At 39.1% G+C, this 12,972-nt stretch overlaps 1 protein-coding gene across 2 annotated transcripts in view; it reads right to left on the bottom strand.

Moving 5' to 3' along the window:
* Nucleotides 1-11,848, bottom strand: part of Lrrc69 (leucine rich repeat containing 69) — a 102,272-nt gene extending 90,424 nt beyond the window's left edge. For both annotated transcript variants that reach the window (XM_003479980.2, XM_063256869.1), the window contains exon 1: nucleotides 11,666-11,848. In XM_003479980.2, the coding sequence (XP_003480028.1) occupies nucleotides 11,666-11,848 (183 nt within the window). The remainder of the gene's footprint in view (nucleotides 1-11,665) is intronic.
* Between the last annotated feature and the right edge of the window lie 1,124 nt (nucleotides 11,849-12,972).

Genomic DNA, 12,972 nt, shown 5'->3' with positions numbered 1-12,972 from the left:
ATCCACATTCCTGACTTTTCCAAACTTCTGGGGTTTCCACTGCACCTTTTGCTTCACCTTTACGTCTTCACAAATTGCCCTCTCAGGGGCACACTGCTTGGCCTGCCAGGCCCTTTGCAATTGAGGTGGAAGCCATATTACCCTCAGAATTTGTACATTTTCCTTGCACCTAAAATCAGCACCTTGTGGATTCTGCCAAGGCTTGCTGCTAGCTGGAGTAATAGCTAGGCTTTTCACTCTCTTGGCTGTAGGGGTCAGTTGCCTAGATCGCAGGGCTCTGTTTACCTGATTGTGAGGAAAAGCTTCTCTATGTTGCCACCATTCTGGAACCTCATGTGGCCTCTGTCACCATTCCAGAACCTCATGTGGCCTCTGTTGCCATTCTGGAACCTCATGTGACCTCTGTCACCATTCTGGAATCTCATGTGGCCTCTGTTGCCATTCTGGAACCTGGTGCTCTGCAGCTTTCTCCTCTGAGCAAATTCTTTTACCTTGGCAGTGAGGCTGCAAAGGGTAGGGACCCCCTTCCTGGGATACCCCGAGGCCATCTTTCTTATCTCTCTGTTTCTCCTCAGCAATCAAAATCTCAACTCTGTCTTTACATCCCACAGTCTTCCTGGCATTTTCCTTCTGGCCAAACTCACAGTATTGCAAATTACCCTGCTGGGCTCTTTGCTCTTGATTTACATCATAAAGTTGGCTAAAAGCCCCCAACAATAGCCATACCACAGCCTCAATGTTCCATTGCTTTTTAATATCTTTTTCAAGATTAATCAGTCCATTGCCCTTTGTTTCAGACTTAGGCAAAGTCTCTGGGCAGGAGCAAAATGCAGACAAACTTTCTGCCAAGCCATAACACAAATCATGGGGAGTCCAACAACCAATGCAGTCCTTCTTCCCAGTAGAAACCTCCCAAGCCTGGTCTTTACCATCAGGCTTTCTATCAGCCTTCTGGTCTCCTGAGTTCTGACCAGAATCTCCTCTACAGAACAGCCTAAGCTGTTCCAGCTCTATGCATCCAGGTGACATGTCTGAACATTTCCAAACTCTGCCACGAGCCATTTCGAAAGCCTCTCGAAAAACATGGTCAGGTATAGTCACAGCAAACGACCCCACTCCTGGTACCAAATTCTGTCTTAGTTACTTTTTACTCGTTGCTGTGACAAAATACCTGAAGCCCAAGTTGGGAAAGGAAAGACTTATATCTTACAGTTTTTGGAGGTTTCAGTCCACACTCAGTTGGCTCCAAGGCAGGTGGGCATGACTGAACTGCAGTACATGGCAGCTGTAAACAGCAAGCAGGAACCAGCAAAAGAGCAAGACACACCTTCTTCCTGCCATTACATCACATCCTGGCTCCACCCCTACGTGGGTGTAGCACTGACACCATCAATCCAAGCACTAGACAATGAACCAATCACAAATGCACAATGCAAACTCATGAGGCCTGGGGTCACAGACATAAACCATGACAACTTATATCCTCAATCTCCCTTTTCTCCCAAACTCATGCGAACACCATTCTATACTCTATTTCTATGAGATTGATGTTTTTAGATCACACACATGGTGTTATCACACAATATATGTATTTTCTTTGTCTGGCTTATTTCATTCAGTATAATGTCCTTGAGGTTCATCCATGTTGTCATAAATGCCAAGATTTTATTTTCTTCATTTCTAAGGCTAAATAATATTGTACAAACACACACACACACACACACACACACACACACACACTCCTTTTGTCCATCCATTCACACATTAATGGACATTTAGGTTGCTTCTATATTTTGGCCCCTTTGAATAATGTTATACTGAGCACAGGAGTGGAGATAGCTCACCCACATCCTGACTTTATTTCCTTTGGGTATATGCAAAGAAGTGAGATTGCTGGATCATAATGTGATTTTTAATTTTTTGACAAACCTCCATACTGCTGATCCAAACAGCCATACTGATTTACAATCCCACCAATAATGCACAGATTCATTTTTCTTCATGCCCTCACCAGCACTTATTATCTTGCATCCTTCCAGTGATGGTCATCCTAACAGATATAAAGTGTTGTTTTTGGTTTTGACTTGCATTTCCCTGATGACTAGTGGTGCTGAGCATGTTTTCATACCTGTGGGCCATTTGTATGTTTTCCTTTGGGAAATGTATATTCAAGTCCTTTCTCCATTCTTAATTGAATTTGATTTTTTGTTATTGATTGCATGTGTTCCTTATATATTTTGGGTAATAATTGTTTATCATGCATATGGTTTGCAATATTCTCTCCTCTTCCCTAGAATTTGTATTCCCTCTTGTTTCTTTTGCTCTGCAGAAGCTTTTTGGTTTGAAGCAATTCTATTTAACATTTTTCCTCTAGCTCTCTGAATGATGATGTCATGTATAACAATGGCAACAAAAAAAATTGCCCAGATCAATGTCAATAAAATTTTCCTATTTTTTCTTCTAGAAGTTTTACAAGTTTAGGTCTTATTTTCAAATCTTAAATATCTTCTGAGTTGATATGGTGTATGATTAGAGTAGTTTCTTACTATTCCATGTTGATATGCAGTTTTCACAGTATCATTTACTTAAGAGACTACCCTTTCCCTCAATATTCCCTCAAAGAATATTCTTTACTTCTTCATCAAAGATTAGCTGACTAAAGATCTATGGGTTTAAAGTGGGCACACCAGGGAAAGAACATGAGTGAGCCTACCAGCATGGGCTGAAAATCAAAGGTCCTATGCCCCTCACACCCCATGAGCAACTGGATAGTGTCGAGGACAGCTGGAGTTGATAGCAACTAAGGCACATAAAGTAACTAAATGCTTGTATTGTTTGATTGATTATGCTGATCTGGGGCCAGAGGTGTGAGCATCTCTTGGGAGGATGACTGTATGCAATATAACAAATATGGAGGATTTCCTTCTATCTTCTTTTTGAAGATAAATATTTTTTTCACTGTTTTGCTTTGTTCTGATTAATTGTTTTGCTCTATTCAATATTCTGTTTTGATCAGTTTTATAATGTTCTGTTTTTGGTTTGATTTTGGTATACCTGATTGAATGGACAGCTATTATGAAAATAAGATATATATATATATATATGGTACCTATTATTGTTATACCAGTATCCTGTTCTGAACTTCTGAACCAATTTCACTGCATTGTCTCAGTTGGTTTTGCTTTGTCTTGTTTTCTTGTATTTCACTATCTTCAAAATAAAAAAAAAAAGTATGGATTTATTTTAGGGATTTTTATTCTGTCCTGTTGTCCTATAGGTCTATCTTTAGGCCAAAACATACTGTTTTAGTTACAGTGGTTTTGTAATATATTTTGAAATCAAGAAATATGATGTTGCAATTTTGGTGTTCTTGCTAAGGAATGTTTTGGCTACTCATGATATTTTTGTGGTTCCATGTGTGCTTTAGGATTGTTTTTTCATTTTCTGTTAAAAAAACTGTCATTTGGGATTTTGGCATAGATTGTATTAAATCTACTAGTATATGAAAAAAATTTTTAATTTTATTTAAGGAGAAAAAAAGAAAAAGGGTACAAGTTATACAGAATTTCAGAAAAAATAAACAATAGGAAATCACTAGTTAATAGATTACATATTTTCATCTTAGAAATAGTTGTTCAAGTCACAAAATTAAAGCTTGTAAAGTGGACATTCCAACAGGGAAACTGCAAACAGTTCTGTTCAATGATCCAACAAAACTCAGTGATATCATTATCTATCTTATACACTTATATATACATGCAGTTATATCATTTAGAGCACTATCTTTTCCTCTCTTTTGTACAATGACAATTACACATGTTGGGTTTTATTATTCCTACTGTTCTTATTATTTTTTTTTTGAAGAGAGTAAAACCAAATGTGACATAATATTGATATTCTAATACAGATAAATTGGTACATTTTTGGAAATATGTGTCTTCTTTAATTTCCTTCATCAATGTTTTATCATTTTTAGCAAACACAACTTGCACTGTTTACATTTATTTCTAAGTTTTTTATTCTTTTTGTTACTACTGTGAATATGATTTTCCTCTTAAATTTCTTCTTAAGATAGGTTTATATGGGTTGTTTCATATCATCTAGCTGGAAAATGGGAGTTAGGTCTCTGCTCGATACTATCCTGCCGACTACAGGAAATAGTTGAAGGTCCCATAGAAACAAAGTAGTCTTAATGCAAACCTTAGCATAGAAGCAGATGCAAAGAAAGAGTGAGAAGAGCTTGAAGAAAACGAAACTGCTAGGAGACTCTGTACTAACTTATCACACACGTGAGGGACTTGAGGGAAAGTTGCCACACTGCTATTGAACTATAATGTATGCCAACAATGCACACAAGTAAAGATGATGGCTATTTGTTTCTCTGGGGATTTTTAAACTATGGTTTATTTGCCTTTAAGGCCACTGTGTTTCTAGATGAGTCCATAATTATGGTAGTACTATGTTCAATTAAATTGAACTTGGAAAATTGCTTCCATTTCATTCCATCCAAATTGACATTATATATCTTACTACATCTCAAGAAGTAGGAACAAGACAAATTCTTTGCCCTCAAAATTTATAAAGTACTTGTTTTCAAAACTATTGACATCTCAGCATTTTAAGAGCTATAGGTCAAATGCATTTTTTCTATGACGCCAGCCTGGGCTACAAAGTGACTTAAAGGTCAGCCTGAACTGACAGAGTGAAACTCTGTCTCAAAAAGACAAAAAATAAAATAAAAATAAATAAGTATATAAACAAGTGAAAAGTAGAGACAATTCTACCTAGTGTTCAAGTGGTCCATCTTCAAGCAACGTAGTGTGTGGCTTGGGAAATATACACCATGCCAATAATTGTCACACTGAATTTATAAGATAATAGAGATTAAACAACTGCAGGATTAGTAGTGGCAAATAAACAGATCCTGGAGGAAGAAAAGGTGATTTGTAGGCACGGGAGCTCGAACTTGGAGTGACTCCCAGGAACCAAACGTGCTCCGCCATCCATATCATGGCACCAAAATGTTATAGTTTTCTGGCACAACAGAGAAGCAAAAAGTACAAAAAGATAAAAACAGGTCTATTGAGGACATGGAAAAGAGCACACAACCCATGCGGTAGGGCTATCTCCTTTGATTAGATACAGAGAGGCAGAGGGTGTACGCCAGGCTGAAATCTTTCCTGCAGTTGTTTAATCTCTATTTTTCCCTCCTTATGGGAAGCCATTACCAGAACTATTCTATTAAATATCCTGTTGATTCTATTATTTGGCCCCTGCATACTTAATTGATTCTTTGCCTTTGTCTCCTCTAGACTTAAAGCTATATGTCCACCCCAGATGTAAATGCCTGCTATGTACTGAGGACCACTAGTTAAAAGCTCTGCAGAGTATCCCTGACTGCCATTCAACAACTTCAAACTTCTTCAGCCTAAAGAGCCAGATTGGTCATTGCCCATTACCCCTCAATGCAGTTTGGGTTATTTCTTCAGAGGGAAAAGTGGAAGAGGCAGCTGAGTCAATTAAAAATATTATAGGCAGTCAGACAAGTCTAGAGCTTCAAAGGAGCTAGCACAAAGGACCAGATGTTTTTGTGACCTTGGAGGAGACAGATACCTCCTGCTTCAGGCCAGATCCGAAGACAAAAGGCTAAACTTGGCCCTCAAACCCCATAGGGAGACCTTCTTAATATGGTTTTTCACATTTTCAACAATAGAGATAAAATTCAAATGGAGGAAAAATAACAATCTGATCTTTTAGCAGTGGCACTTGGGGCTATAAGACATCTAAACCAAAGCAAAGCAGAGCTGCCCAAGCCCCTCTTGGGCCATGCTTCAAGTGAGACAAAAAGGACGCTGGGAAGGAGTATGACCCTTCTGCAATCCTAAAGGCCCTTGGAAGAGTGACTATCCTAGCCATCAGAGAGCAGGAAACTCCTTGCCCCCACAGGAGATCTCATTGTCACTGACTGATCTACTTGGACTTGCTGCTGAAGATTGATGGGGCTTGGGACCCACAGCCCCCATTAAGGTGTCCTTCTGAGAGCCCCAAGTCTCACTGGAGGTCTCAAGTAAAAACGCTCTCTGTACTTGTGGACATAGAGACCATGTAGAGTGCTCTTCCTGACTTTTCAGGCCATTGTATTAAGTCCTCAGTCTCTGTAGTGGGTGTTGACAGCCAACCTACACAGCCTCTTACAGACAGGCCTATTCCATGCAGGTTCCAGACTCTCTTCTTTACCCATAACTTTCTGATAATACCAACATGTCCCATACCCCTTTTAGGTAGGGATTGCCACCAAAAACTTAATTTCTCCATTATCTTCTCCCTCCCCATTGCTCTCATTCTCCAAACACCCTTACAGTGCACCACAAATCCATCCCCTCCTCTCCCTTCTATTCCTCCAACCCACTCATGCTACCCATGCTATGCATATTTTAATCTGATCTCAGGGATCCTTTGATTTTTCCTTGTGTCCCCAATATCTTATAGCTCCCAAACATTTACAGGGACTTAAAACTATAATCAAGCATCTTTTAGACAATGGTTTTCTTAAAGCTACCCATTCACCCTACACTACTCCCATTCTCCTACTATTCATGCCTACTGGGTCCTATCTTTGGTACAAGACAGGGTAATCAGTGACGCTGTTACTCCAATTCACTCAGTAGTGCCAAACCCTTGTACTATGTTCTTTCATACTCCTCCCTCCACCACCCACTTCATAGTCCTAGACCTTAAAGATGCCTTTTTTACCATACCCCCTAAACCCTGATTGTCTGGATTCCTTTGTATTTATGCAGACTGACCCAGACACTCTCAGGTCTCAACAACGTACTCACACCTGTCATCTCTATGTTAGAACCTCTACTCAGGGACTCATTCCAACCCCTTCCTTTCCTACTCATCAATTTCATGGACCCACCCCTGGTCAGGACTGGCAGGTAAATTTTACACACATGCCCCACCACTAAACTTTCAAATATCTTCTTACCTTTGTCTGTACTTTTTCAGGATGGACAAAAGCCTTTCCCACAACCAGGGATACTGCTGATACAGTTACTAAAGTCCCATTATAAGAACCCATCCTTAGTTCATAATTCCAAGGTCTGGTCCACCTCAGAGTATCCAGCCAGAGTATCCAGTCCAGCCCTTATTTCCCAGATCCCTCAACAGGACTACAACCAAAATGGAGTGGCCCTTACCTGGTCTTCCTTGGAATTTCAATGGCAGTCAAGGACACTGGACTGCCATCCTGGTTCCACATCACTCAAGCTAAGCGGTGCCCTCCTAAGTCCCCTGATTCTCAACATCCTCAGTGGTCATCTCACGTCCTGTCTCCCATCTCCACCTCACCAAGGCCCCACAACTACAATTTTCAGGCTATCATGTTTTGTTATCCTATTTACTTCCTGATCCCTTACATTCTATTAGTTAATTTTTTCACTACAAGATTCTGAGCAGTCTTTCCTAAAGACTCCCACATTATACATAAAATTGTTTTCTTGCTGTTCTACACAACAATTATCTTCGTTCTTTCCATCCTCCGCTGTTTAGTTAAACATGAGATCCCTGTAGGTCTAAGATCTTGTCTCGCTTATAGTGACACAGCCACAGCCCTCCCCATCCTTAGTTTATAATTTTCCAAACATGATTAAACTGTCAGGCCTTACATTTCTCATGCTTCCCATTCTTTCCAGCTCAATCCTTGAACCAATGGCACCTCTCGTGACTTCATCCCTCCCAACTCCACGCTTATTTTTCAGATTCTTCCTCAACATGGCCCTGATGGAACGACACATTGGGATCAAGGGCACTTTTCCTTCTACCTTTCCTGGGTCCTTTAATTATGATAGTGACCTACCTCCTCATAGCACCTTGTCTTTTTATTTCTCTAATCTAAGATGTGAGCATTTACCAACAAGAAATTCCTTGCCCAAACTGGAACACCTGGTACAGCTTCTATATGAGCATCAACTATCATCCTGTCAACCCCATATACCCAAACACAATTCCCCTGTCCAACAAAAAATAGGAAGACACAGTCTTTGCTCTTTTCCTAACAATACAAAGATGGGAATGAAAGGTTCTTGGCCCAGGATAAATTACTGTACAATTATGGCGGTGGTCTAACATGGTGGAAGGCCAAAGCAGTAATGCTTACCACTTCCTCCACCTTCTTCTTTAGCCGTAATTGCAACTCCTTTCCAGTCAGGTTCCTCACACATCATTAATACCTGCCCCATGCACCACTTCTGATCAGAGGTCATGTAACCCTCTGCCTGTTTGTATCCAGTTGAAGGAGACAGCCCAAGTGCCATGGGCTGCTGCTTTCCATGTTCTCAAAAGACCTGTTCTTATCTGTTTGTACTTTTTGCTTCTCTATGGCACCAGAATGCTCTAACACGATGCAAACTCTATGAACTAAAACTCTACAAAGGCAGAGATTTCCGTGTGCTTTGCTCCTTGCTGAATCATCAGTTTCCAATTCCTGAGACACAGACAGTGCTGAATGCATAGTTGTGGATTTGAATACATGAAGGCAGAAGCTAAGGTTGTAAAAGTTTTTGGAATCAAAAGGAAATCATTTTTACAAACTTTTATAAAGATAAATAAATAGCAATGGATTGGAGACTATGAAGGAGATGATTCTGTGGGTGTATGGCTGATAACAAAACTATTCACAAAGGACTCTGCCAGAACCACAGCTTTTCACAAAGGTTACCACAACCTTAGCACCAAGAATACTTGGCAAGGGTGTGTGTCCTGTGATTGTCCAACCCTTTACCGCTTAGCAGCCTTGTTACTAATCCTCAGGGCCCCGAGATTGCACTTTCACAAAAACTTAGATAATTGTCATTTTCCTTTAGAAACTTCCCCTTACCCCAATATCTTCAATACATTTACATATACTCCTGGTTTATGACAGCACGTGTCTCCTCTTTGCAAATTTCTGCTATTCCCAAATAAACCTGTTATTCTTAGAATACTTCTCCATACGTTATTCAGAAAGATTAGGTGTTGTATATTTAACTGATAAAGTGACTGAACAAGTCCAGTTGTTGCAGCACTTCCAAAGCCTTATTTAGGACTCCATTTCTTTCCTCTCTACTCTGCTCCCCTCTCTTCTTTCTCCTTCCCCTCTCTCTCCTCCATCTTTGAAATTGTCCTTTCAACCAGCAATTGTGGGAATGACCAAGCACTGTTTCTAATTGTGTGAGAATCTATATCCACTGTTGAAAGGTGTCAGGCACATTTTGTTGGAGCTGCTTCTAGAACTCCAATTTTAAAAGGGATTTTTTTTTCAAAATTCCACAACCTCCTATATAAGAAAAATTACTAGTTTATGAACAGCCAAAACATACAGCCTGCATCTGATTAGAAAAGCATTTTAAGATAGGTCACAAGCAGCTTCATTTTAAATAAGTTGAACTCTCACTGGTATGATCTCTCCTTTAAAAGTAAAGGCTGACCTGAGCAGGCTCCTCATTGAGGCTAACTGACAGGGAGTAAACAAGAATGAAAATGTAAGGCCACTCTGGAATGGTAGAAGAATGAAAGGGAAATGTGGGAACCACAAAAGGAGGCAATCTAATGATAACTTTTCTTGAGGAAGTGTATTTTGTAGCATGCAACTTTTTACTACACTACCATTAATCAAATGTCAAAGAATGCAGACATTTTCACATACCCAGCCTAGGATACATGGAAACTTACCACTGAAAAATAAAGAGTAAAAGAAGAGGAAAACAGTGAGTCTACTTTAGGAGGAGAGGAAGAGGATGTCTGGGAATGATAGTCTCCAGCACAACTAGATGGTTATCAGCTTAGCTGGGGCAAAAGATGGAGGCTCTTGGAGGAAACCTCTCAGGGAAAAAAGCACATTTGATGAAATATGTAATACAGTCAATTCTAAATCTGTCTGATAAGACAGATGCACAAATAAAGGAAAGCAATTAGAAACTGTAGGGAACCAAAAAATAATATTTAAAGAAGAAAACACAAACACAGTACATTAAATTGCTCCATCTAAATGGTATTATTTACTAACAATGTAATTTTAGAAGTCTTCAAGGGGAAAAATAAAGATACGATCATGGTTATAACCAAATAGAGTATAAATGCTATACATCTTTTAAAAGTAAGGGAAAGGGGACAGGAAGACAGCCAAAGGGGATTACAGATACTGATAGCAACATCTTACAAAGCAGGAAGCAAAAAGAGGCTGTGCTTGATGATGAAACTACAGGTGTGATGATATTAAGCTCAAAAGACAACTCGTGAAACCAAGCCAGGTGTAGTGGAAGATCTATAATTCTCCTACGCAGGAGGCTGAGTCAGGAGGATCACCTGAGTTGCAGGCCAGCTGAACCACACAGTAAGACTCTCAAAAAGCCAAGAGGGAAGACAGAGGAAGAGAAAGACAGACAGAAAGAGACAGAGACAGAGAGACAGACAGAAAGAGCACTATGGAGAAACTGACAATATTAATTATATTTGGAAAATGAAGACTATGATCTAAGATAATGAGCTAGAAGTGATTATTCATGGAGGTCATCATGATTGGGCCTGAGAGAAAGTAACATAAAAGAGCTTTTCAATGACAAGTTTCTTGCTGTTATTCAACATTCTTAAAACAATGTACAGTATTCTTTTAATAGAAATAAATTCAAGCACAGGGAGAGAATCCATTTGTGGTTTAGTCAGATCCTAAGTACATGCATAGAAACTGATTTGTCCCGTTAGAAAAGTCTAAGTCTCTGCTGTCTTGTAACTATTAAGTTCCCTTTTCTTAAGTCACTGGTGAAGGAAGGAATTGTGCTTATTACCTTATTTTCTGAAAAGATACAGCCATAGATTATTCAAATGACTTCTTATACCTAAAAGGAAATGAGGTAGGTAAAGATAAGAAAATAGAGATGTATGTTTTGCAACTCTTACTTCAAAATCAATGAGCTACAGTGACTTAGTGACTCATAGGCTCTTTCAGTGCTGATGACAGTTTAGAAGTTAACCAAGAAAATTACAGAGCTAATATTCTTTGCTTTCTCTCAATTTCAAGATGTTTAGCAGCTGCAGTTGCACATTATTAGGCAGAAATGTTTAAGGCAAACATCTGGGATTCATTATGTCAATTGTTGCTCTTTAAAAAGGGTATTCTTTATTTAAAATACTAACCTTCTTTTAGAGACTTTGCAGAAGAAATGAACATTCCCCCTGGCCTATTCACTGCCAGCAGCCATTTCAAAGTTTCAGCCTGCTCTAGAAAATTGCAAAGGAATTCCCTTCCTCCATCCTAAGAGTCTCTATTTCATATGCAAGGGTGGTCCCCAGGGTGAGCAGCCTCTCCTGGATCTCAAACACACTTCCAGATGTGAGCCCCCAAGGTAGACAAACAGATCCAGGCTTCCAGCCCCATTCCAGATGGCAGCCTCTAGAAAGGTAAGTGCGGCAGAGACCTATTCCAGATGTGGGCCGCAGAGCAGGGAATAAACTGAAACATGTTCTCTCCACGTATAATCCCTAAGCAAGACCCTCCTTACTGTCTCCAACAACACTCTGCCTTGTCGTAAAGAAACAAGTCTCCATAGAACAAAGTCTGACGTTTCTGTCTCTCACCAATTCTCTTTATTTTCTATTCTCAGTCTAAAAAGATGAGGTTCCTCACCTGGGTCAAGGCGCTTATCTCTGGACATGCTTTGGGGATTAGGTTATTATAAAGGTCTAGGGTCTTCAGGCCAGGCAGTTTTGCTAATGTTGAAGGCATCTTTGTCATCTTCTTCCCATTCAAAGTAACAATCTTAGTGTTTTTACCACCCTTCAGCGCTCCTATTAACAGTCTCTCAGCCATGATCTTAAAGAAGTAACCTGAAGGAGAGTTCTTTATTATTCATCTTTAGAACCTCTCTGCAGAATAGATGTGTCATGGTAACAAAAACATTCTGAGCTCCACCATGCTGAAGGCAGGAGGCATTAGGTTTCTATGCAAAAGCTAAGAAGGGAAAAATAGCAGATCAAGGTTTGTAGCAGGAAATATACAAGCCAAGTTTTGAATATTTTATGCGAGAGATATGGAAGTTATCAAAGACTAATGAGATTACATCAAAAGGACACAGAAGCCAACTCCTGGGAGCGCCCGCTCCCAGATGTAACTGAGGATCAGAAACAAAATATTCGAGACTAGAGTGAAATACATCAAAGCATACTAAAGTCTAAGAGTTCATAATGGTGCTTTTTTTTTTTTTAACAAATGAATAACTCTTGCACCAGACTTGCCAGGGCATCAACACTGAAAATTAATAAAGAAGTAGTATTAAACATTGATTCTCTCATAGAACAAACTGAATTTTAGAATAGTCTCATAGTTAACAAATATCTTATTTACACAGGAATTAAAGCCACCATTGGAAGAAGGCAAAATAGCCTTACAAAATTTACTATTTCTGTAAATTCTAAAGAATAGCAGAACTTTGCAAAAATCATAATTGGTTGCTGAAAGTGTTAGTTGAAAGGCTGATATGGAACTTTGTAAGGAAAGGATCAAATTAATAACTCACTAATGAGTTTTAGCCATTACTAAAACCTAGACAATCCCAAGATAAGCCTTATGAAATGGTGCAATAAAAAGTACACATTATCACATAAAATGTTCTTGCCTAAAAATTGAATGTGAATCTCATACTTTATTGAAAGTATGAGAAGCAGATAGCAATTTAAAATCCTCAAGAAAGAATTTGGTCAAATCTAGAGCAGAAAATTCTTTAAAGCAAATGACATAAGTTTCACCAGCAAATCACTGGCATTAATAAAAAGAGAAATGAATGCTATAAAGAAAATTAACTTAAGACAAATAAAAGCCAGATGTGATCTTTGGGCCTGGATTGAATCCTTATTTGAATGAGAATATCTTGGGAGTCAATCAGGGAAATGTATTTTTGAACTAGATATTAGATAATAGGAATTATAATTTTGTTA

The sequence above is a fragment of the Cavia porcellus genome, unplaced genomic scaffold (assembly GCF_034190915.1).
Source record: "Cavia porcellus strain 051 isolate PalLab524CR breed Dunkin Hartley unplaced genomic scaffold, mCavPor4.1 scaffold_10, whole genome shotgun sequence".
NCBI classification, from domain to species: domain Eukaryota; kingdom Metazoa; phylum Chordata; class Mammalia; order Rodentia; family Caviidae; genus Cavia; species Cavia porcellus.
Note: the sequence above shows the minus strand (reverse complement) of the source record. Positions and strands in the feature narration are given on the sequence as shown.